The sequence below is a fragment of the Brassica rapa genome, chromosome A04, assembly GCF_000309985.2.
Source record: "Brassica rapa cultivar Chiifu-401-42 chromosome A04, CAAS_Brap_v3.01, whole genome shotgun sequence".
Taxonomy (NCBI): Eukaryota; Viridiplantae; Streptophyta; class Magnoliopsida; order Brassicales; family Brassicaceae; genus Brassica; species Brassica rapa.
Genome location: NC_024798.2, coordinates 15,952,751 through 15,979,682, shown reverse-complemented (window position 1 = coordinate 15,979,682; position 26,932 = coordinate 15,952,751). Strand labels below are relative to the sequence as shown.

At 33.5% G+C, this 26,932-nt stretch overlaps 4 protein-coding genes across 5 annotated transcripts; 3 read left to right on the top strand and 1 right to left on the bottom strand.

Moving 5' to 3' along the window:
* Positions 1-329: 329 nt before the first annotated feature.
* LOC103865001 (protein trichome birefringence-like 45) lies at positions 330-9,068 on the bottom strand. The gene is made up of 5 exons (XM_009142783.3): positions 7,405-9,068; positions 5,859-6,030; positions 4,956-5,137; positions 4,667-4,825; positions 330-818 (listed from the first exon to the last, which is right to left on the bottom strand). The coding sequence occupies exons 1-5, from the start codon at positions 7,803-7,805 to the stop codon at positions 470-472; spliced, it is 1,263 nt and encodes a 420-aa protein (XP_009141031.1). The 5' UTR covers positions 7,806-9,068; the 3' UTR covers positions 330-469.
* A 237-nt stretch (positions 9,069-9,305) lies between these two features.
* LOC103865000 (PHD finger-like domain-containing protein 5A) lies at positions 9,306-10,440 on the top strand. Of its 2 annotated transcripts, XM_009142782.3 has the most exons (3): positions 9,396-9,484; positions 9,606-9,686; positions 9,862-10,440. In XM_009142782.3, exon 3 carries the CDS (start codon positions 9,880-9,882, stop codon positions 10,210-10,212), a length of 333 nt encoding a protein of 110 aa, XP_009141030.1. In that variant the 5' UTR covers positions 9,396-9,484; positions 9,606-9,686; positions 9,862-9,879; the 3' UTR covers positions 10,213-10,440. The 2 variants fall into 2 exon arrangements, with proteins under 2 accessions (XP_009141029.1, XP_009141030.1); XM_009142781.3 differs by lacking the exon at positions 9,606-9,686 and having other exon boundaries at positions 9,306-9,484.
* A 228-nt stretch (positions 10,441-10,668) lies between these two features.
* LOC103864999 (protein PSY3) lies at positions 10,669-12,886 on the top strand. Its single transcript, XM_009142780.3, has 2 exons — positions 10,669-11,003; positions 12,557-12,886. Exons 1-2 carry the CDS (start codon positions 10,904-10,906, stop codon positions 12,673-12,675), a joined length of 219 nt encoding a protein of 72 aa, XP_009141028.1. The 5' UTR covers positions 10,669-10,903; the 3' UTR covers positions 12,676-12,886.
* Positions 12,887-21,424: 8,538 nt separating this feature from the next.
* Positions 21,425-25,687, top strand: LOC103864998 (acyl-lipid omega-3 desaturase (cytochrome b5), endoplasmic reticulum). The gene is made up of 8 exons (XM_009142779.3): positions 21,425-21,816; positions 23,359-23,448; positions 23,978-24,044; positions 24,445-24,537; positions 24,646-24,831; positions 24,909-24,989; positions 25,077-25,214; positions 25,309-25,687. Exons 1-8 carry the CDS (start codon positions 21,536-21,538, stop codon positions 25,504-25,506), a joined length of 1,134 nt encoding a protein of 377 aa, XP_009141027.1. The 5' UTR covers positions 21,425-21,535; the 3' UTR covers positions 25,507-25,687.
* The last annotated feature ends 1,245 nt before the right edge of the window (positions 25,688-26,932 follow it).

Here is a 26,932-nt window from a genome sequence, read left to right as displayed (position 1 = left end):
TAGATACTCTATATTTTTCTTCTTTTGTTTACACGTTAAACACAATCTTCACTCATTCAATCTTCCTTTGTTTGATTTTTACCTTGTCCACCTTAGAGATAAGAGAGAACACACTTTTCTTTAATCGTCTACATTGCTTCTAGTTCCTGTTAATCTCAAACACACATACTTATAGTAGATTCTCTCTAGTACTACACATACTTTAACAACTACAACTTTAGACCTTCTACTAAAAACTCGAACAACAACTCTACACAATACTTTGATTATCCACTGTACTGAACATTGTTAATTAACAATGTTTTTTCTCAATAGATCCTGACACATTCTTAACAACAATCAGTGAATAAGTATGATAGAGATATTCACGGATCACAATTATTTGTTTGGTTAAACGTACCAACTTACAATAAAAAAAGCAAAACTATAATTCAATAGATACATTTGGTTGACAAATGCTAATCAAATCTTAAAACAACAAAGCAGCATAGAACAACTGGTTCCAAGTATCAGGGAGACCAGGAAGACACCAATGGCTACAATCAGATGAACGATCAGGATTTTTCTTTAGAGAAGGATTGAGATCTCCACTGTAGATTGAAGGATGACCGTCGATTCGAAGAGCCGAAAGCATAGATATATCCATCAATGAGACATGAGATTTCATCTCTTTCACCACTTGGTCAATCACTTTCTTCTGGTCTACGTATGAGCTCGTTGGGTACGATGTCCCACTAAACGGCTTAGTCTGACCGTAGCAGGTTTTACCTCCTTGAGTTATCGTTGAAGCTGTTGCTCCTGAAGTCCATTCATTTGGACTGCAACACATTTTCACATCAAGTTCTTCTACATCAATATTTACTTTCTAGATTTTATGTAAACATGCAATTTTGAAATCCAGGAAGTTAATTGCACAATCCGATGCATATTAAGAAGAAAGAAAAGCTAAATTTTATAAAATTGTAAAAAGGGAACAGTGTTACTAAATATTATAGGCATGATAGGATATATACATGGGCATTCGGGTCCTAATCGGGTTTCGGTTTTGTCCAATGAGGTTTCAGTTTTTCGGGTTTATCAAAATCTGTCTCATTCGGGTTATATAAAAGTTCGGTTCGGGACCGGTTCAGGTTTTTTCGGGTTCGGATCGGGTTTAGTAAATCTTCAACGAATCGGTACAACCCGATGTACTTTCGGATTCGTGTCCCAATCGATTCTTCGGTTTAAAAGTACCTGATTTGTACCTACTTTATAACCAAAACATAGTTCGGTTCTTCGGATTTAAAGTACTTGATTAGTATCTATTTTGTAACTAAAACATAAATAAAATTGATTAATAATAAGAAAAGAACATTAAACGTAATCATTCAAAATGAAATAAAAGGTAAAGATAGTAGTAATAGAAAAAAAAAAGCAAATAAATAAAGCATAAAACGAAAACCAATTTCTCATGAAATGAGAAACTATATTCAGTGAAAACCAAACCAAAATCTAAAAACTTCAGACATCAAAAGCCACATTTCAACCATCAACATTCATGTAATAGATAATTATTTTAGATGTTAAATAATATCTTAGTGTATTTTGGATACATATTAGGAATTGAGATCAATTTTTTTTTTAGATTTTGAATGTTTCGGATTCTATCGAATATCCATTTAGGTTCGGGTTTGGTTCGGATAATACCCATGTCGCGAAATACCATAAACAAGATCCATTCGGTATTTATGTCGGTTCGGATCGGTTTGGATTCATTTTTATCGAATCGGGTTTTCAGGTTCAGTTTATTTGGCCAGCCTTAATAGGATACAACATTAATTGTTTTTTTTCTTCAAACAACACTAATTGTTATATTGGTTGTACACTATACATAGTCTAATTATACATCCTCTTGCGTTGCAAGTTGCAAAGAGGAGAAACTTTCTCACTGGCATAACTAACAAATGGACTATCATTTGGGCCCATAAGTAAACAAACAGCACATGTAGACCACAGACTATTCTCATCGTTATCCTTGTCAGTCTTTTTTTCTAAAGTTAATAATGCAAAAAAAAATTCTCTTTGTAGACGTCAAATCCATCCCACAGCTACTTGTTTTGAAATGCTGAAATAGAGACCTTTGCCATAAGCAACTACTTTTTGTTGGAACGTTAATACATTTACGGAATAACTAATGCAATGGTTAAGAGCACGTATTTACTTGCGTCTAGTTCTTTTTTTGGGTAGCTAGCGAAAATGAGGCGGCAGTGTAACTATGTAAAGTACGATATAGTAGTTTGGTAGCAACTAGAAAGCCCTATATATAATTAATATAGTTTGGCAAGTCCCTCAATTCAGTGCATGTGTTTAGCTAGGTTTGTTGTTTTTTATTAATTAAATACATTTTGGTAGTTATTTTTTTATTAAATACGTATAGTGTATTTTATAGGGTCAATTTGCTGAATAACCAACTTTGGCATCAAAATTAAGTGAGTAGTATTGATTTTGACGTAATGTAATATCTATTATTTATGCCAATTGTTATCTGGTTCTGCCCCTTCTTCCTGTAATCATCCGGTAATATTGTATTGCTAGATATGACTTGGTCAAAATAACGTAGGGTAAAGATTAAATTAAATACTACTTTATTTGATAGAAACACATGCAGCCACGTACCAATTTAATCCACCCAAAATTTTCTTATTGCTGGTCAATAATGAATCACTATTATTTACAAACACATCACGTAAAAGAACTCATGTCACAAATTTACTTATAACATATTTATTTACTATATGAAGTAGAATGAAAGAAGTTAGTGGTGAAACTATAAAATGTCTATGATTGCATGAAAGAAGTTAGTGTTGACCCAACCATACCCTTCACCTTCTAAATACTAAACCCTAAATTCCAGTCACTAAACCCTAATCCAAATATACCCTAAACGCTAAACCTAAATAAATAGATTAAGCTAAACCCTAATCAATGAAGTATAAACCCAAATAGAATGTATATAATATGGTTTACTATACTCAAACATTTACTTAGTAAATCTAAACCCTAGGCAAGAACCTATAAACCAAAATTCAAATATAAACACAAAACCCAAATAGAATGGAACAAAATAAATAACATAGTACATATTGGTGAAACTATAAAATGTCTATGATTGCATGAAAGTTAACGCTGACCCCAACTAAACCCTAAATTCTAGTCACTAATCACCCTAATCACTAAGTATTATAGAAATACTAAAACCACATCCATAATCTTTAAATACTAAACACTATCCCAACTCCTAAATACTATGGCTATCACTAAACCCAAACCTCAACCCCTACATTCCAAATACTAAACCCTAAATTTTAATCACTAAACTCTAAACCCAAGTATAAACCCTAAACCTAAGTATAAACCCTAAACCCAATTATAAACCCTAAACCCAAATAGAATGAAACAAAATACATAGTATAGTACATATTGGTGAACAAAATAGAACACTCTTTATTAATCGTCAAATGGAACGATACATGATAGGGTCACCATCAAACCTCAACCCCACCTTCCAAATACTAAACCCTAAATCTTAATCACTAAACCCTAAACCCAAATATAAACTCTAAACCCAAATAGAATGGAAAAAATACATAGTATAGTACTACTTGGTGAAGAAAATAACACCTTCTTTATTAATCATCAACTGGAACGATACATGATAAATACATATAGTAACAAACTATTTTACATTACATAACATGAATAAAACATTCATAATACATATTGTTTTACATTTCTATTCTATACACATAAAATAGAATAGAACACAATGTTACAAAAACTGTTCATCTTCTCCGATCAATTCAAGGATATTCACAGCGAAAAAGATATGTGTAACTGGCAACATCCGTGAGAATAGTACATGTAACCGCCTCGTAAACCGAAAAGATTAAGGTGATTGAAGGAAGAGTTGACGAACCTTGCGGCGGTGCCGTTTACGTTGTCGGCGACTCCATAGATTTCAGATGCGCAAAGCTTTTTGTCAGTAGCGAAGCGAGTCATTGCAGATGGACATCTCATAGGCAAAGCTACTCCAGAAATGGTTTTGGTGGTTACACAGTGGATCAAAAATGGAGAAGAAACAACCCACGTTCTACAAGGTATGTGATTCTCCAAAGGCCACGTTGTATGTGTGTAAGATAAGTATTATTAATTTAGTTTTCTTAGTTTACAGGTTTTACCGGTTGTGTAAAAGGGCATAGTAGTATTATTATATAAAAGATGCATGGTGTATTGGTGTATTAGGGTATTTAGACATAGAATGAATTATAATTTGTTTGAATGTTATACAGCCAAATTTCCCTATTTTATATCCATTGTTAATTTGTTATCTCCACTTGTAAGACCATAGTGCAGACCGTTTATAGATCTAACTCGTATATATATCATACATGACATTTGGGGTTTTGTGATGAGGTTGATTCGTATAATTAATTTGTTAATAATCAACACTACATGATCTTATACATGAATGAACCTCATCACAAAACCCCAAATCTCATATATATATATATATATATATATATATATATATAATAAATAAGTTACTAATTTGGAGATAACAATGGATATAGAATCTTAAGCTTAGAAAATTAAAAGAAAAACAATAAAGAGAGAGGGACATATATACTTGTAGTGTGTGGGTGAGACGGAGAGGAAGAAAACTCTAGTGAGGGGCGAGTTAGTATAGCGAAGGACCCAATCAGACCATGTCGTTAGTCCTTTTCTCATTGCCACCAACCTATCCATGTCTCCGTAATATCTCCCGCCTATCTCCATCTGCTCCCACCTGTGTTACTCACTTCCAAAAAACTTTCACTTTTCACCCAATTTACCCTCCTTTATTTACCCCCAAAAAGATCTGTATCACCCCTTAACTACATGATAATTCACCTTATAGAGGTTACAATGTAGCTTACCCTCGTAGAGAACCTGTGTGGCTCCACCAGTGACCAGTGTTGAACAGCAGAACGTCGGCTGTGCGCCAAGCGTCCGATGCATCGACAGAGATTTCATCGAGTTTAAGAGTTGTCTTTCCGTGTATTTTTTCTATGTTTACTAGATAAGGAGCTCTATAGAATGATACTTTAACGTCGTAATCCTGTCATTGATTCATCCATGTATATATATTAGCAAAAACTCTAAAGTGACTGTATGAGGTATAAAGACTTACGATTTAAATGGTAATTAACGAATAACGACCAGAGAATGAGAGAACGCAAGAGATATATAAGCTAATATGAACGATTTAAGAAAAAAATTGTGATTTTTTTTGGGTGCCAAATGTCACTTTTCAACTAATTTTTAGAGAAAATATCTGAAATGCTTTCAGCAAACTAAATTTGTTTTCAGTCTGATTGGGTAATAGATAAGTGGGACGTACGTAAAGTTATATTAAGAGTTTTGGCATAACATCCTGAATTAAACAAAGATTAATTAAGAGGGACATGTTTTGTTACACTAGCTAGTGGACCATATTCTAATCAGTAGATCTTGCATCTATGTATCTAAAATATAAAATATTTCATATTCATGCACAGAACTGCAGAAGTATAATAGAGTCCTATACTTTAAAGTGTACATTACAATAGTAGAATAGTAATGATGTTGCTTTCGAGGTTATTAGTTTTATTATCCCCTTTATTGGACCAGTGAAAGTGCCACCGACGAAGTCAAGTTGAGCAGCTAATCAGAGCTGAAAACGACGTTTGGAACTATAATTCTTATTCAATTTTCACGAGTTTATTTGATACAATTCACAACCAAATTAAAGAAAGAAAGATTCATTTCAACCGACAGTATAAACTCATGTTGGAACTTACAAGGATCTTGAAGGTAGAGAGAGGATCTTCATGAATGATATGTGTATGAATGAACGGTGCTGATGAAGTGATCATGCACATCAATGACTCCCACTGGTTCCTACCCAATGAATCACCTACGAACATTATTGTTTTGTTCCTCATCTCTTGTAGAAACTTCACCCCATTAAACCTGCTTTCCAAAATAGACCAGCTACACCATGTTAAACTAATTAATCATGGCATCCCTCAACAAATAATTAGAGCAATTCCAGTAGAGAATTTTTAATATGGGTGTCTCAAAGTATATGTAAATGTGCACTCAGAAATATGAGTATGTTTAATTATTAGTATCTCAAAATCATAGAAAAGCACACATTAAGTTTTTGAGATATTTTATGCAACTTTTATAATTTAAGAGATACAAAATATTATTTTATTAATATTTTTATTTTGTAATTAGTTATAATTTTAGTGAGTTGTTTTTATATAGATGCTCTAAGTAATTACGTAAATAGCAACAAAGTCCGCAAACATCAAACAATTAATTCAGGTTTTTTTTGACATCAACATAACAGACTCGATTAAGATTTTGTCGGTTTGTTAATACATTACAAATCATTTAAACGTGTACTTGTGGCACCTCTTTCATAACATTTTTTCCAAAGTAATACACCCCTGACTTATATGTTTAATTATAAGAACTGTTAAAAATGACCATAACCATAAGATTGTGTAAATATGTAGTCGTTCTAAATGTGTTGTAATTTATGGGATCACTGATATGATCCAAATAACATAGAGAAATACCATATAATAGTTTTAAGAAAAAATGTTAAAAGAACAGCCTCTAAAAGAAGATCAAATTATTTTCAGTGAAAGATTTAAAGACATATATATCTTTGGGTTAATTAGTCTAAAATTGGAATTTAGTTTTTTTTTTGGGAGGGGTAGGGTTCGGGGATTAGGATCTAGGGCATATAATATATGATTTTAGAGTGTAAAAATTAATATTTAAAATATTTATTAAAATTACATGTATTATTCATTAAGGAAATTTAATATTTTTGTTCTCTAATCAAACATATCTTTCATTTTTTTTTCCTTGTGTAGTATTTTAGTCATAAAGACTTGTTTTAATCTTTTTGTTTTCTAATCAAACCTATTTTTCATTTATTTCCTTGTGTGGTATTTTAGTCATAAAGACTTGTTTTATGAGTCCACAATAAAAAAGACTTGTTTTATGGTGTTTTAGGAGATTTACCAAATAATATATACATTTATATGACTTTTTGTGAACGGCTATACGTTTATATGACATCAAACAAAATTTATGATGGAAACTGCTTAAAATTGAATTTTCAATAAGTTACTAAATTTAAAATATTTAAATGAATTTGTCTAGATTAAATTTTGTAAGGATACTCTTAGGCATGTTTAAATACTCGAAGACATATGACAAACTCGATAAAAATGTTCCTTAAAAGCAGGATAATTATACTACATTAACTTAATCGACGTACGTACAATTCTAATAAAATAGCTAGTGATAGTGAGTTTTGTTAACCTTGGGACGTCGCAATTGAAAGGTTTCCACCGGAACTTGAGATAATCGGAGTCAAATCTGCCATAAGTCTGGCAGTCGAATCCCGGATCTATCATTCCTCCGCCGCATTCTTCCGCTCGGTAAAGTGGGTAGGTCTCATCCCGTACCCACTCGCCGGCGAAAAGATCACAGCTACCTCTGTTCACCGGGAAAACCACCCGACGTGGATGCTTGGCGAAGTTGCTGTGGTTGCTGTTGTCCAGAACCCGCCTTCTCCGGTCAAGAGGGAGAGGCGAGGCAGGAGTAGCGACTTGGAGAAGGAGAAACAAGAAGAGGAAAGTGAGACATTGAAGAGCCGACATTAAAGAAGCTTGAAGAGAGTGAAGGGAAGAAATGTTGTTATTATATTTTGTCCTGTGCATGTAACCTTGTACGTTGATACGTGTTTCGAGGACTTAATAAAGCCTCAACGAACTGCATCTTTTAAAAAAGGACAAAACCATGGGGGCTGAAAAAAATTAGGTATTTTTAACTTGTTTTGCAATAAATAACCACATTTATTAGTTGTTGCCCTACTGAATTAAGATTACTCTCCCAAACTCTTATCAGAATTATTTACCATTTGTTAGGAATAGGGTTAAGACTTATTATTCGGGATCCAGATCAGATCAGAATCCTTTTCGAAAATAAGATATTTGGAATGTTACGGAAAATGATGTTGTACGTGATATCTTTATAACTTTTTTTACAACTTTTAAATTTACTAACTATGCTTTGTTAATTTTTAATTTAATTATAATCCAATTAAAAATCATTGTTGGGATCTAACGAACACCTTATTTTCTATGATGTATAAAACAATTATAATGGTAGAAATATTTTTCTTCATTTATTACAAAATAAAACAAAAAGAATCCCTAGTTACATCAGATCATTTAAAACATTTTTATCAGCATCATTTCTACAAAGTTCAATAAATCATCCACAACATCTAGCTAGATTAGCATTTACATAGTTTTATATTCAGTGGCATGCTTAATTTTGATTTTTAATTTTTATAAATAATTACTTTAAATTTTATGAAAAAAATCAGTTTATTTAAAACTCTTGTTTCTAATAAAAAAATAAGTATATATGTCCGCCTCTTGACTTGTATTTGTTTTTGCCAAATATGTAAATTCCATTAAAATTGGTAGAGTCAGTTTGTAAATATTACAATTGGTTGGTTCAGACAATGGTTTTTATTCCCTGGAAAGCCAATATTGCATACTTGCATCAGTCTGCAGCTCTGTTTTTGATTTCTAATGAATAGAAGTGCATTTGTAATGAAACGGTCAAGCAGTTTGAAAATGATTGTTGGCTGCGATGAGATATTAACATGATAGGGCTTGTTTCTCTCAGAGCAAATGAAATAGATTGTTGTTGAGACTACCAAGGGTCCGAGAAGCCTTGCACAACTTTGTCATGCAGCCTTACCATTCGTAGAAGGCTAACCATGTATGGAACTCCACATTGGAATACCCCATTCTTCGCATACAAATGTTTTAAAGATCAGCACTCTATTCGCGGCACAGAAAAAAATGATCTATATTTTCTGTGAAAATATGACTCTATTATAGAATAATTTTATTAGAATGAACTATGGAGTAAATCTAAAGAGTTATACTATCTCAGAGGGAAATATAGAAAAAATATACTAATTAAAAAAAGAAGTATATTGTGTACCATTGGAGCAACAAAGTCACGTTATGCTAGTCAGAAGTCAAAGCTAACGGCTGATCAAATAAAAATTGGGTCTGAGACAGAGACCGAGACTGAGACCGACACTTTTAGTCGCAACTCAAATTGCTGCTTTAACCTGGTTTGGTTTGAGCCCTCGATTTTACATTGCTAACCGGTTTGGTTTGGTTTGATGAAGAGTTTGTAAGCCCAAAGTAAAACGCCCATAATAAATGGACCGACTTAAAAAGCCCAACTCGTGCTAAATATCCTCCTTCCCTCGTTCGTTCCAGTCCTTTCTTAGTTGGTTGATCTTTGGCGCTCTGGAAATTTCTCGTCGCAACAGTCTCTTGATTTGCTCAAGTTTCATCTCCCGTTAACTGTAAGCTTTGATTTCTTTTATCTCTGAATAGGTTATCGTCTTCGTTTGTTTCTTGATTTTGAATTTGTAGGGTTTGTGATAGCTTCTTGATTTCCTTCTGTTGTTCAATTTGTTTTCTCAGCCCATTATTTAGTAGAGTGATTGATTATGTCTCTAGAATCTGCAATCTTCAAAGAGTAATGTTCGGCTGTGACTTGTGCATGTAAGGTGTTCGACGATATTCCTCTGACTACACAAACTTTATTTTCCAATTTTTTTTTACTCACTTTTTCTTTTAATTGATTGTTCAGACACAAGTGAAACCAGGACTTTAAGTTGTTTCTTGTTCTTCAGTTTCTAGTTTTGTACTCTTTAAGACAAGTGACTTATGTGTGCAGGTCTCTGTTTCACTAGCCATGGCAAAGCATCACCCTGATCTCATCATGTGCCGGAAACAACCAGGCATTGCCATCGGACGACTCTGCGAGAAATGCGACGGCAAATGCGTGGTTTGTGATTCTTATGTGCGTCCCTGCACTCTGGTGCGTATCTGTGACGAGTGCAACTACGGGTCATTCCAAGGCCGCTGTGTTATCTGCGGAGGTGTTGGGATCTCGGATGCTTACTACTGCAAGGAGTGTACGCAACAGGAGAAAGACAGAGATGGCTGCCCCAAGATCGTCAACCTTGGGAGTGCCAAGACTGATCTCTTCTATGAACGTAAGAAATATGGTTTCAAAAAACGATGATGATGATGATGTATTTTCCGATTTATCCGATCCTATGCTTGCTTGAAGTACTTGGATCTCTTATGCTATGTATGTGTAAACTTGTGTGTTGCCTATGTTCCAGAGAATCTTAAGTTGATGGGGTACAAAACCAGACATGATGCTTTCTTGTTCTTGATAATCTAGACTCGAGTGGTCTGTATCAGACTTGTTTTTATGTTATGATTATATCCTAATTGAATGTTGTGATAAGTAACAAAGTTTTTAATTTGTACAATGAAAGTATGGAACTATTCTATACAGTTGCATGCACTGGACTACTCCAAGCTGGCATTTGAGTTTTGTTGTAACCAATGCAATGAAAAAATGAATTTTAATTCGTTGATGGTTTAGAGGGATCCCACTTCAGTCTTGTCAAACTTACCGTATGTAAATGCAATCATGTTCCCTTGTTTTTGTGCTTGTCAACAACAAACACATGCATATACACGCATTGAATACAAAACCATTAGATTATACTCCAGTAGAGAATATGTTCCTTTCAAACGCAATTATGTAAAACTAAACGTTTGGAAGCGGGTATATTAATAAAAATCAAAATGATTAAATAATGTGAGAAAAGGCTGAAAAACGAAGGGCCGGTGTGAGACATTTTGTGGTCTATATATATAGAAGAAGGGAGGAGAGAGAGAGAAATATATATAGAGAGAGAATGGGTTATGCATCATCTTCCTCGGTTGTGTTATGTTTGTTACTCATCTTCACATTTGCTTTTGTCTCTTCTTCTGCTCGCCTCAGTCTTTCATTTCCAGGTATACTCTTCCCTCCCTCTGTTTCTGTATTAGTTACAAGTGTTTACTAGGTTTTTGTATGGTAAGATGTTTTCGTTATCTAATATCCAAGCACTATAAGCTAACAAGTTCTTCATAATCCCTATCCTGTTAACAACTCAAAGGATTTCTTCACTAATCACTACATATATCATCTTTGTTTTACGTTAAAACTAATCTAGTTTACTATTTTATGTGCTATTGGATGAGATCTCAGAATCAATATTTGACAACCACAATTATTGGATCCTTGATTGGTGATATGTGGTGGTATTCACATGATCCATATCTGTATATCTGTGTATATCTTAAGAGTATGTTCAAGTATATCACCAGGAGAAGAAGAAAACCTTACAGTTTATACCTTTTTAATAAAGAAAAGAAGAAAATCTCAATTACAGTAGCAAAATAAAAAATTGTATGTATATTTATCCTTCGTATTTACATGATACCAATTATCCCTAGATGCATACATACTCTGATTAACAAAAGAATAACACATGATGAACCCATAAAAATAACAAAAGAATAACTCACTTATTAGTTCATGTGACCTTTCATTGACCTTTCATTTTAAATCGCTACAGAAACCCACAACTAAATTTTTACAATTATTACTTGAATAAGTGTTGAAATATATATTGTTAAAACAACTTGGATATATCCTTAGTTTTATGCACTCTGTTTCCAGCTTGTTTGTATTCAAATTCAAGCAAACATGAATCACGATGCTCGAGATTGTCTTCCCTTTCGCCGATGACTTATTCACACGGCTAATCTTATATATTTCTTTTAAAAGAACATATCTGTGATAACGACGAATCCAGTAAGAAAACGTCATATAAAATTATAAACTATAAATCTTTTTTTTTTTTTTGAACACAAAACTATAAATCTTTCTTTTTGTCAATTATAAACTATAAATCTAATGAAGAAAACAAAGTATTTTGAATTTTTTTTTTTGAAGTATTATGAGTTTTTGTAAAGTACAACCATGTAATATAAAAGCTTGGATTTGTGTTCACACTTCAAAAGCGTTGACATTATTTGAAAAAGACAATGACAGATAAGATTACGACTTTATAATTAAAGTTTACAGATAGTATTAAATTGCATATAATAGCAAGTTGAAATGGATCTTAGTCCATCGTATCTGACTATCTGTGAAAAATCCAAGCAAAGATTTCGATTTGTGAAACGGACATCCAACACACACAAAAAGGTCGAATTTGTGTGTGCTTAAATCTATTCTTTTTAGCAGATATCAATATATGTTTATAGATTTAAGTTTATAAACACGACCATCGAACCATAATGACCATATCAAAATTGCCATTGTCTCTTTTGGCATATTTTTGGTGCAAATAAAGTTAAAGATTGTGAATACGTGTTAGATGTAGTTAAACAAAATGAAAACGAGGGTATTGACGTTTGTATAGATACTTGATAAATCGTTTGTTAATAAGAGGTTCTTATGTACAACATTTTTTATTATCACTATGTTCTAACTTGTAACGTATATGCATTTATGACAGAAAATGAAATGAGGGTGGTGAGAGAACGGTCATTGATGGTGAGCACAAACGACTACGGTGAACCTTCAGCTAACGGCAGACACGATCCACCTCGTGGTGGCCGAGGACGCAAACGTTGAGAGGATGATAATCTTTTTCGTCCTCTTAATTTTACTTGCAAGCTTGCAAATAATGTATGTATATTGAGAGAGCAATAAAAATAACTCAAAAATTACACCTTATTTGTATTTTGTGTTTCTACATCGATTTCAGCTTTATTTAATCTTACTAGATTTCAGCTTTTTGTACAGTTCACTTTGTGTGTGTTCACGCAGTATATTTGATTTCACATATTGATATTTTTTTTTTACAAACAAACTTTGAAGTTAGTAAACATCTACTAATACATATGAAGTCATGACTTCCCCAAGATTAAGCATTCAGCTGGACTAATAATCTTATTCAACTTCTACCTTATCACTTAGGTTCTCAAGAACTAATTTGATTGATAATCATGGGATATCTGATTTCTGTAAGCCCATGCAAATTTTAGAATATATGGGCCTAAATACCTTTTTCTTTCAACGGCAGGCCCAACGAGCTGTTAATAGAACAATGTTTTTTTTTTTTTAATTATACAAAGGTATCCTGGTCCCACATAAGTGATCAACAGAACAATGTTCTTTTTTTTTTTAACTATACAGAGATATCCTGGTCCCACAGAAGTGATCAAGACTAGTTACGTGTTGCCACGTGTCGGTCTTATGTCCCTTGCGATGCTGAAATACTAATTCCCTAGTGGCCGGGATTCGAACCCAGGTGGCGGTACTTACAGCTGTAAGCCCTTTACCACTAAAGTTAGAAGCCCCAGCTAAGAGAACAATGTTACTGTTCAGATAGTAGATGTAGAAATTTTTTGTCTCGGTTTACAATTTTATCAAGAGAGAATTTTTTCCCGATATACATGTCGGCTGATTCGATCGATCCTGGGAAGAACACTACAGAGTGGACTAGCTATCATACTACATGATCCGAGTTTAGAATACTTTCCGACAATGTCAGATTGTACACCGATAATCTGTTACGATCCATTATGTAAACCATTTGGGCCAAAGCTCAAGCCCTAATTGGATAAGTAACGATAGTTTAGCTTTCAGTGCAAATCGAACCAAAGACTGATATATATATATATATATATATATATATATACATATCAAACCCCAATAAATTGTCACTAAACTACCATCACTTGACTAAAAAAAAAATTTGGACTGGGACATTTTAAATGCTCAGAGCTCAGGAAAAATTCTTAAAACGAAATCCATCACTTTGACTCGATATTTCATTTTGAACTAACTACATTAGTAAACAATGTGGTTGAAATAGGTTATTTGGGCAGGACGCAAAAGTTATATCAGTGACCGGTTCTGTGCTACATATGGAGATTGGTATCATAATGTATCGTCATCAACTAATTAACCACTCTATGAGAATATAAACTTTTACATCGAAAATTTTACTATGACACGAATAATATATAAAAAGTTAGAAACAATTTTTTTTATCAAATGATTTTAAGTTGGAAATTCATGATAAACTAGGATTTAACACACTTTTGTCTTTGGCCGTGACATTAGCCGTATCTGACTTGTGCCCGAGACCGAACTCGCGGCTTGATCAACACAATACAATAAGACCGAACTCTCGGCTTGGTCAACAACAATACAATAACATAACCTTCCCCGAAGGTTTTAAAATTGTCGCCTTCTTTTGTTAATAACAATTACTTTGTTCTTTTTATTCTTAGCTTGTGGCTTTGTGCCATATTTGCATTTTGTGGACAGACCCCTGATGAAGGAGTTATTTAAAGTTTCTATTCTGATTGAATTATATGATACTTGGAAGTTTGGATCTTATATATTTCACATGTTCATGTCAGTTGTCACGCATGCTCGTATGCTCTCTCCAAGTGTATGCATCTCCAAATCATACATGTAATGCAAATCAATAAATAATGGAACTGTAATTAGTTTTACACAGAAACATAATGCAAAAGCATGCATTTTATAAGAAAACGTAATGTCATGTATGTAGAGCTAGAGAAAGGACAAGAGAGGGAACAAAGTGAAGTGAGAAGATGGATAATATGGACAAATAACATTGTCGTTGTTATGTCTTTAGAACTCATATGATCTCTCTTTGTTTGCCTTTATGTCCGATTCAGATTTCTTCTCTACGGATTGCTACTATAGCTCTATAAATCCAAAAGAAAACGAATCACATTCACATACATAATTAATAATTGTCTTCATAAATATCTTCTCGTCTCCTCATTATAAAACTATATATATAATACAATTTGTGTGGAGAATATTTCGTTTAGATCCCGATACCAAATGTTCTTATCAATTATTTTTGATTAAAATGGTATTTATATACTAACACAAACCCCCACTTTGTGAACTTGTTATGTATATTATATATGAGAAAAATAAGAATAAGACGTGAGATTAATTGGCTCTCTCGCAATTATTATCTAAACCAATATTTTTGCTCTCAGCAAAACAGGGGAAAAGGTGATTTCAAGACTCCAACTCATGCTAAATGGGCCTGCGGACTTATATGCCAAGGCTTGTCTTCATTCTGGCCCAAGCCCAAGCTCTTGAATTTCCTAAACCTTCCTGCTTTATATTAAAATCTTCAGTTGCCCAAAAAAAAAAAAAAAAAAAAAAAAGACTCCAACTCATGCTGTTTATTTGATAAAACAATCACCTCTTATTCAACTAGTTGATATCTTTATGTATATATACGTAAATTCATGAACGTGTCCAAATGTATGCCAGCAAAAGGCATGAATATGACTTTATCTTTCAGCTCTATTCTACCATTAGTAAAGAATCAACTAAGAAACCTACGTTTACTTTTGCAGACATTAGTCATGAGTGAGATATTTCTTTTAACTGCGGGAAACAAAATCATTACTAAAGAATGTCATTTACACGTTTGATTATATGACTTCAAGACTAATGTTCATTAATTTGAGTTTCTTTGCCGTGAGAACAAAAAATCTCTTTTTCACATACCCTGACATGCACCCATACTATGATCTACGACTTATGCGTTGAAATCTGGTTGTAACCGAGACTCGACTTCTGTTTTTTTTTTTGAGAAAAGGGCTAACCGAGACTCGACTTGATCACTTATTAATTGACATAAACAAAAAAAAAAACGTTTTGTCCTAAGAAAAGATTGATGAACCGTCCGAAACACAAAAAAAGGAAGCCAAGAATTTGTCGGGGTTGAACGAAATGACATGGTTTAGGTCAAGTAATTCATTGCATAGTTAGATATTCTTAGAAAGGCGAGAGCCATTGTTGCACCAAAAAGTCGAGAGCCATTGCTTTTATTAGGGCTGGGCAAATAAACCGAACCCGAAAACCCGTACAGAATCCGATCTGATCAAAATGAATCCGAACCGATCCGAACCCGACGTAAATACCGAATGGATCTTGTTTTGTGGTATTTCGGGTTATGGGTATTATCCGAACCGAACCCGAATCTAAATGGATATCCGATAAAACCTGAAACATTCAAAACCTCGAAAAGATCTTATACCAAACATGATCTCAATTCCTAATATGTATCCAAAATACACTATGAAATATTGAACATCTAAAATACTTATCTATTACATGAAGGTTGGTGGTTCTATTGCATGAAGGTTGATGGTACTATTACATGAAGGTTGATGGTTGAAGATGACCGTTGAATCTTGAAGTATTTAGATTTTTATTTTGTTTTAGTTAAACAATGTTTCTCATTTCATGAGAACTTGGTTTTAATTTTATGCTTTTATTTATTTGGTTTTCTTTTTATCAGTAAATATGTTTACTTTTCGTTTGATTTTGAATGATCACGGTTGATGTTCCTTATTTTTGAATCGATTTTACTTAAGTTTTGGTTACAAAATAGGTGCAAATCAGGTATTTTAAAACTGAAGAACCAATTTTACATATGTTTTGGTTATAAAATTGGTAAAAATCAGGTACTTTTAAACCGAAAAACCGATTGGGACCCGAATCCGAAAGTATATTGGGTTGTACCGGTTCTTTGAAGATTTACTAACTCCGACCCGAACCCGATAGAACCCAAACCGGTCCTGAACCGAATTTTCATATAATCTGAATGGGGCTGATTTTGATAAATCCGAAAAACCGAAACCCGTTTGGGACTCCGAATGCTCAGGCCTAGCTTTTATGATAAAAGGATAACGTGTTTCGTCGGTCCACACGTGCACGTACGTCCCATCTTTTTCTTCTCCAAGCCGTCCAATTAGACATTATTATTGGTACAAACCTAACTTTTAATTATTTAAATGGTGTTAGTTTTTTCATCTAACTATCAAAGTAGCTTGAATGCCGCCTGGTATAGTATATCAGATACAAAGTGTTTTATATGGATAGTTTGGTAGTTGGTAATAAGTGGATTAATCCGTCTATTTTATATATTGTTTATGATTTTTTCTAACTACCGATGTGATAGTAATAGTATCTTTGAAAAAAAAACAATGTTTTGTTAGATATTAAACCGTGTCCATATGAGTGGTTTGAAGTTGAAAACACGTATAGATCGTGATCTTTAACCGTTCTTCTTCTTTATGGTTCTATGCTTTTTTCCTGACAAAAAAACTATACATATAACGAATCTAAGAAATAGTTTATGTATAGATAGCTACGAGTTCGTCGACAAAAAAAAAAGATAGCTACGAGTTTTGCAATCTACGCACACATATCTTGTTGACTATAAGAACTTTGACCTTTCTGTAAGTCTTTCGTCATTGGAGATTAAACTCGCGTGCGGTGGGCCTTTCTTTAAACATCTCATGCTAAGATGTGATGCAATTTTTCAACCAATATTTATGTTCTTCCTATATTTTCCTACATGTAAATCCGGTTATACTCTACTCGCATTTAACACAATTAAACAAGCAACCTTTTTCATCAAGATTAACAACTGATGGACAAGTTGTCCTTTATTAATTACGTTGACTGGGTATATGAGTTAACGTGTTATTTTTTCAGTTTTGGTGACAATTAGTCCTCCCCATACGTACTAGATTCAAGAAACATAACATGTTTTGTGGCCATTTTCAGTTACATAATTTGTCACACAGCACAGGATTCTTATTTTGTCAACTCATCACTATCTAATCAATTTTCAACTATATATATAATTTCCGAATAATCTCTAAATTCCAACTTCAGTAATACAAGATTCATTCAAAGCTACTTATTTATACTGTAAAAATATTCAATCTCCGAGTTAGCATTTTTTTCGTCTGATACTAACCACCCCCCCCCCCCCCCCCCCCCCCCCCAACACGTTAAAAATATTTCGGTCTAATATACATTTAACCTCTTATCTGTTGACTGCCTATGCTATGTAAATTTAGAACGCAAAACCTACCGAAAGCATATTCCCACGGCCCCATTCTTCATATTATTTTTGGTAATTAGCGTAATTAAAAATGGGTTTTCTAAATAACATAATTCTCCAACTTGGGTAACATCGTGGGCATCTACGTAATGATTCCTTTCAACGTACACGAATGTTCATAAAATACGAATGGTTAATACCAAGAATATAAGATAGAGAAGCACGTAGAGACGTGTATGATAATTGATAAGCACATTTAGTCGTACTCGTAGTTAGAGAAATATATGAATCACATATTCACATACATATATCAGAACCGGGTCAAAAAAAGTTACAGGGTCTTTGTTTGAAAACACATTGTTGTCAAACAAAGAAAATTGGATCATATATAACTGTATTAACTAATATGTATATATACTCTGTCTTCTTCAAATAGTGCTCAAATTATGTAAGGACGATGAATTAATTAGCTCGGTTAAAGCTGTATAACTTAGCCCTTCGGAACTCACGAGGATGTCCTCCACCATGTGCGTCTGCTAAATAACAAACACATACTTCTCTTTGCATTTTTGAGGTATATTCTCAATTTTTATTCTCATATCTCAGCTCAACACACACAAATATATAAATATATATAAAGTGGAAATGGTACGCAACAAATTAGTATATGTTTGTCGAATAGCTACAACTCTCACGTGCAGGCTTCATGTCTACGCCCACACTCATCATTTTGTACCTTTCCTTTTCCATGGCTCACCTAGATATATAGTTATAAAATTTTGAGTAATTAAAATATTTTCCATCCAACTTCGTAATTTACTTTAAAATGGCATTTCAAATAAAAAAGTATTTTTTATTTATTACTTTATTTTCACTCTAACAATGAATTACGATTTGAGTAAACTCAATTATATTGTGGAATTACTTCATTTTTAGAGAAACATTTGAATTTTAAATTGTAGATTCTTTGAGATCGAGGAAACTATGTTTATTCAAAAAAAAAACTACAGTTAAATTTTTATTAATGAGTCTTTAATAAATTAATCATACATGTTATCCAACGTCATATATAATCTCATGTGGTAAACTGTTTTGATGATCGTGGAAGCACCATAGCCTATTAGTTAAGGTTTAAAGACTTATACAGTCAGGTTTGGAGTTCGAGTCCCAGACTATGCAATTATTTGCAGATTACAGGAAATCCATGTTTCAAGTTCCGAATATAACGATTTATTAATGCAGACTACAGAAGAAAAACTTACAAGGAATCTTCAACATGGTGCAAGTAAATCTAGTCAGGAGTGGATATTCGTAGGACGGCTCAGATAATACAGTTAGAAGTAGATCCTCATAAGACATGTAGTATTGTCGGTTGTCGAATCGTCTATGTAATATTTTTCATAATTAATATCATAATAAATCAACATTATAAAAAAAAATTGTTTTGATGACTGCTAGAAGAAATAGTGGTTACTAAAAACATGACCAAGATTATTCATTAAGGCCATCACATTTTTAATTATCAAACATCATCGAATCACATATGAGGAAAATTAAATGTTTGCGTTACAAAAAGAGATCTTCCTTCTTCAAAACTCTCACAGAAGCTGGATTACATCTTCCAGGGTGATTTGTTTAACACGGTTTCAGACTGTTCCGTTCGATAGAAAGCTTGTGGAGGAAGGAACTGGATGAACAACACATGATATTACGATTGGAAGAAGAAAGGTGTTCACGTTTTTATGGAGGAAGGAATTGGATGAACAATATTGATATTTGTTATTGGAAGAAGAAACGAGTTCACGTTTTTATGACAGTTTTGGAGATCTCACGTTTAAAGATAGAGTGCATATAATCTTCTCATATTTTGATTAAGTATACAGACGTCATATATTGTTTGGTCTCTGTCTCAAATCATGTTCAAATTCAGTGACAAAAACCATAATATAACGGAGGAAAACAATGTTTGTATTATAGTAATATTAATCGATTTCTCATATAAAATTGAATATTAAAAACTGATATAGGTAGAGTTAATAAAACAGTAAACCCACGGTTCACGTCCTCAGTCTTCACTACCCGATTCTTAAAGATGGGGAAATCATTCCAACAAAAAATTTGAATATATGCATTGAAGCTCAGTTGAAATGCGTATTTATAATTAATGCCTACATATACACTAACATATAGCCTGAAATGTAGTTAATGGAGGCAAGTAGGTCAAATCTGTATACAATTGTAGCAATTAGTTGATGCTTAACTCGTAAAGACGTGTTGGGAAATTGATTTAAGAGAGAAAAAGAGGTAGAGGAAACGCCATCTTGCCTGCATTTCTAAAATATGATGTCTCATTGACTAACCACAAATGTCTTTTTTGATCAAGACACCATATTCAGCAGTCAAAGTTAGTTATATGTTAAAAAGTTAAACCGATCACTAATTTTATAAGTACTAATAAACATAATTGGAATATTATACCATTTTTAAGCAATTCATTCAGACCCTACATCATGTTTTGATCTTGTTCTATTTTGGTGGTGTTATTTCCGGATCTAGTGAATTTGTTAAATCCAACTGATTCTCATATACATATGTTATACTCTCTCCGTTTCTAAATATAAGATATTCTATAGATAAAACACGTTTATTAAAAAATATTTTTTATCTAAAATATATTATTAAAATTATAAATTAAAAATTATTCAACCAACTATAAAATATAACTAATATTAAATTTGATTGGTTACACAAATTTTTTGATAAAATTAAAGTTACCTATACATTGTACTATTGTATAGACTGCCAATTTAATCAAGTCGTCTCAAATAAATAAACTGATGGAAGTCTGTTTCTTAAGTCAAATACATCACAGTGATGTGGCAACTATTTTCCCTCACATTAATACGTTTTTTTAAATCCATATAAATGTTGTCATATCTACTGTCTATATGATATCCATATAGATCGTTTTTTATGATTAATACATAATCGAGGAAATTTTAGCAAAAAACTATATATTGAAGACTAAAAAAAATATTTTCGACTACATGTATTTTTCTTTTGCTAAATTGTAAAAATCATACAAGTTGTTTAAGTCCCAAAAAGGACTACCATTTCAGTGCATAAATATCCAGTAAAAGTACGAAACATTAACAATTCATTTGGTATAATCCTTATTTCTAAGGAAAATAATGCAATTTGGTATAATCCTTATACTTAATAACGCAATTTCTAATCTTCTGGAAATTTTATAGCATTGCCTTTTTTTTTGTAACACATTTCTCTAACTTAGTTTTCATCGAAATGAACGACGTAACAAAGATACATTGCGCACAGGTTACCGCAAAAATACACTTTTTATTCTTCAAAGAAATAAATAAGTTTCTTAAATTAAGAAAAATAGAAAACAGTTTGGTGTCTCTACACATCTTCTCCCTCTATATAAACAAACCACACATACCCCAAAGTCCATCAGACCCTTTCTTCACCACATTTCACTCAGAGCCCACACAGTTTTAGAGAGAGAGAGAAACATCCCTCAAAGCTCTCTCTCTTTCTCCGGCGATGGTTGTCGCTATGGACCAGCGTAGCAATGCGAACGGAGACGAAAGGTTTGATCCGAGCGCACAACCACCGTTCAAGATCGGAGATATAAGGGCGGCCATTCCTAAGCATTGTTGGGTAAAGAGTCCTTTGAGATCCATGAGCTATGTCGCCAGAGACATTTTCGCCGTCGTGGCTCTTGCCGTCGCCGCCGTGTATTTTGATAGCTGGTTCTTTTGGCCTCTTTATTGGGCCGCCCAAGGAACCCTGTTCTGGGCTATCTTCGTACTCGGCCACGACTGGTAATTTAATTTTTCTTTCAACTTCTTAATTTTGATATGTTTATATGTTTTTTTCGTTTTTTGCATTGTCTTTGATTTCTTGACCGTACGTTCGATATGAGATTTTCACTGACTTCAAGATTTGATTCTCTTCAGGTTTACTTTTTTCAAATTTAATTATTATTCACCCAATTTGGCCTATTTTAAAAGCAAAAGGGGATCTAAGATTTTTAATTCTTTTGTTTTTTTTTGTTCTTTTTCATCAGTCGTAACACTCCTAACTAAACATCTTTTTCTTTCCTATAATTACTGTTGTTTCCGCATTTTATGGATCTACGTTTGAAATTTTCAATAAAACACATTTTATTGTTTTCTGTAACAATTTAATTACTGTTTATTGGTTCTTTTAATTATTGTGTGTTGTTCCAATCTATTTTTGAAATATAGTCATGTGACACGTCATATTCTATTTTGTTACCTTGTTGAAACGTTTGAATTGAGGAAAGTTCAGTTTTTTTTTTTTTTTTTCCGTCAAGTTTTTTTTTTTATTAAATAGAAACGGGCCTAGCCCAATAACCTTACAAAATAGCATGCCCACGGCCCGATTAGCTAAACAAACACCAAGGTAAAAAAAAACGGGCCTTAAGCCCAACAGCCCAAAACCGACACTGCCCAAATCCCACGACACATGTCGGCTTAACTTCTTCTTGTCTCTTTCCGGCGGTTCAGCCGACCGGTTCAGAACCGTCGAACTTGTCACGGGGGGCTTCATCGGACTAACCGAAAGCTCATCCCCAACATCAGACGCCATCTCACGACCATTAAAACCGAGACTCGATACCTCAACTCTCCTTCTCTTGTCGTCGTAACCGATGGTGGAGAGCGTCATCTTCGACCGAGAGCTCATCCTTTTTCCGAGCATACACCTTGACGACAAGATCCATAACACCGTTTCCACCAGAACCCAACTAGTACCCAAACCTAACAGACAACAGGTCCTAACCCGACCGCGTAGAGCAAACGAGAGCCTCTACCCTCCGGAACCAAAACCGACAGCGTAGAGCTGTGTGAGCCTCTACCCTTCGGAGCCAAAACCGACGAAGAAGGAGCATAGATTACCTCATCTTCCCGGGAACTTGAACCGGCGTCGGCGAAGCTGAAGGAGCCTCCACCTCCCGGAGAAAAGCCGGCGTCGACGGATCTGTGGTAGCCTCCATCTCCCGGAACCACCACTCGAACATGCAAGCCGATCTTCTCACGCCATGGCCTCCACGCGAGCGCGTCGTCCCTCCAAACGAGGAAACCACCTTCGGATGATGGCTCCAATCCAGAGCTCCGACAAGGCACTCAGTGAAAGGCGACGGAGAAGAAGCAAAAAGAAACATTTTGACGGAAAGAGGAAGGATCCGGCGGCGGCACGGACGCTCACGCGCCGGCCTTACGCCGGATCCGATCTCAGATCTCCTTTCTCTCTCTGCCTTTCTCTCTAGACTATTGTGTATCAGTATCACTAAAAAAATGATAAATGTGTTTATGGTGTAAAATTTAATTTGAATAATACAGTGGACATGGGAGCTTCTCAGACATTCCCCTTCTGAATACTGCGGTTGGTCATATTCTTCATTCCTTCATTCTCGTTCCATACCATGGTTGGTAAGTCATTTATTTTAACTTCTTTTTTCATGCAAATTTATTCTTGTTTTCGTATTTCTTACATTTTCCTTGTCATTCTTGGTGCATGTTAGCAAACAGTAATCTGATAACTGAAAATATATTAATTTTTCATAGTAAAATAATGCATGTGACTAAAAGCATCAAAATCTTTAGCATCGAAGAAAAAAGAACCAAACTTTTATTTAATGCTATGGGCCTATTTATGGTCCAATTAGCTATTATCATATGACATGTCCTTGAATAAATTAATGTATAAGTTTAATATAATATTTATATATTTTTGTTTTAATGGCTTATTTTATTGTTAAATGGATACATCAGCTTGAAATATCTACGAACATGCATCATTTTCCTAGATACATTTGTTTGTTGCTCAAAAAATGAATAACGTAGTTAAACGAGTGAGATTCTTAGCATCTGCCTCGAAAACGATATGTTATTGACAATTCCAATTTCATTTTTATGAAAATAAAATAATAGTTTATTTTATAATTGGGGGTGGTTGCAGGAGAATAAGCCATCGGACACACCACCAGAACCATGGCCATGTTGAAAACGACGAGTCTTGGGTTCCGGTAATCCCCCTCTCATATTTTTTTTTTTCTTTTTTTGAAACTCTTTCATTTTAATTTTCTTAGAATTCTATGTATTTATTTTAATCAATCCTTTTTCCAGTGTGAGGCTTGGACGACCACTTGTCAGATTTGTCGTTTAGCTGTAGTAAACAACTGATTTAAATTGTTTATGGTACTGTAGTTAACTTTAACAACGGGCCACTTATATTCGAGCCATTGGCATAAAATGATTCTTCTCGAAATTCGTTTACTTTTCTTAGTATTTTTCAGTTTTGTAGTTTACGTAGAACTAATAAAAAGAAAAAAACTTATAAACACACCACATGCAATGAATAAATTCGAATATATAACCATACTGTTAAATATTAATTAACATTTTAATCTTAATTTTGCATTCCAGTTGCCAGAAAAATTATACAAGAATTTGTCCCACAGTACACGGATGCTCAGATACACTGTCCCTCTCCCCATGCTCGCTTACCCTCTCTATCTGGTAAATCCTAATTCCTCATTTTTCTTCCTGATTATAATTACAATTTTGAATTTTTAGATTTTGAGTATTAACTAAATATAAATTAAATTTGTTTGGGGATGACTACAGTGGTACAGAAGTCCTGGTAAAGAAGGGTCACATTATAACCCATACAGTAGTTTATTTGCCCCAAGCGAGAGAAAGCTTATTGCAACTTCAACTACTTGCTGGTCGATCATGTTGGCCACTCTTGTTTATCTATCATTCCTCGTTGGTCCAGTCACAGTTCTAAAAGTCTATGGTGTTCCTTACATTGTAAGTTTCATATATTTCATTATTATATCATTGCTAATATAATTTGTTTTTGACATAAAGTTTTGGAAAAATTTCAGATCTTTGTAATGTGGTTGGACGCTGTCACGTACTTGCATCATCATGGTCACGATGATAAGTTGCCTTGGTACAGAGGCAAGGTAAGTAGATCAACATTAATTTATAAGAAGCAACAATGATTAGTATTTGATTAATCTAAATTATTGATGTTATGTGTACAATAATAGGAATGGAGTTATTTACGTGGAGGATTAACAACTATTGATAGAGATTACGGGATCTTCAACAACATTCATCACGATATTGGAACTCACGTGATCCATCATCTTTTCCCACAAATCCCTCACTATCACTTGGTTGATGCCGTGAGTGATCTCGCTCTCTCTCTAGTTTCATTTGATTAAAATTAAAGGGTGATTAATTACTAAATTAGTGATCTTAATTAATGATATGCGACAGACGAAATCAGCTAAACATGTGTTGGGAAGATACTACAGAGAACCAAAGACGTCAGGAGCAATACCGATCCACTTGGTGGAAAGTTTGGTGGCAAGTATTAAGAAAGATCATTACGTCAGTGACACTGGTGATATTGTCTTCTACGAGACAGATCCAGATCTCTACGTTTATGCTTCTGACAAATCCAAAATCAACTAACCTTTCTTCCTAGCTCTATTTAGGAATAAAACAGTCCTTTGGTTTTTACTTATTTCTGGTTGTTTTTAAGTTAAAAATGTACTCGTGAAACTTTTTTTAATTAAATGTATTTACATTACAAATCAAGCTTTTGTTCATTTTCTTTATGTTTTTAGTTGCAATAAATAAGGTCTTAAAAACTTTTTGTTGGTGGGGACAAAAGAAAAAGTTCGACTGAGAGAGTCGACAAAATGCACGCCGTTTTTAGGTCCCAGCACAACAATAATGTCACGGAGTTGTCGCTTTTTTAAGTGATGGACAATACTTTACGGCCCAAATATATAAAAGCCTTTCTGATGCGCATGTCTGTGATATATCTAAAAAATATATCTTTTTTTTTACACAATCTAAAAATATATCTAAAAAGATTTTGAAGTTCTTTTTAGTTTCTTTTTTTAATTACAAATTGAACCTTTAGTATGTATCATTTGACCAAATAATAATAAAGATATTACTATAGTGTAGCTCGTAAAACTGTTCACAATTTTAGAAAATTTTCATTCGTCCTATGTTGGATTTTAATTGAGATTTTGGTTCTTTCAATACAGTATTTTCAAATTTGTATTTGATTTATATATTTGATTGATTTAGAAATCCATACAGTATTTATAAATCCAAGTAAAATATACAAATATACAAATTTTCAAATTCTCTCGGATTAATATTTACAAATCCGGAAGTTTTCTTTCGGATTTGAGCTTTTGTATTTTTAACAACGAAATCTATGCAAATCCATTTAAATACATTATGAAATCAAATCTATTAGTAAATCCGTATGATTGAATAACACTTGATTTGAATTAGAATGTATGAATAACACAAGATTTCAATACATATTTTAAAATCATAGAACCAATAAAACTAGATTTAGTTTGGATTTTCAAATCCATCAAAATACACCGACCAATAACCTCCGGTTATTCGATGCAAGAGAGAAAACGAGTGTCAGACTCCAAATCATAATCTTACTCTTATAGGTTGGTCACGCAACAAAATGATAAAATAAATTAAAAATAAAATAAGAGTAACAGCTCTGACATTTGTATATTCAAAACCTCCACAAGAGATATTAACAAAGTGGAAACACCAAGAAAGCATATTCTATTCTCAAATGAGGCTACCACTCAGGACTCTTGAGGCTACCATTTGCAAAGACATCACTTTACACTCATTGCTATTCATAGACACTGTGTTAAGTCTCCTTGAGCCGGTAGTTCAAAAACAAAAAGTCTCCTGTGTTAAGTCTCCTTGAGCCGGTAGTTCAAAAACAAAAAGTCTCCTTGAGCCAAAAAAACAACGACGTCCCTCTAAAGGAGACCCAACAAATCAAGGTTGTTTGTTCTAAGAGCAGAGATAAACAAAGAAAGCAAGGCATAAACATAGTATT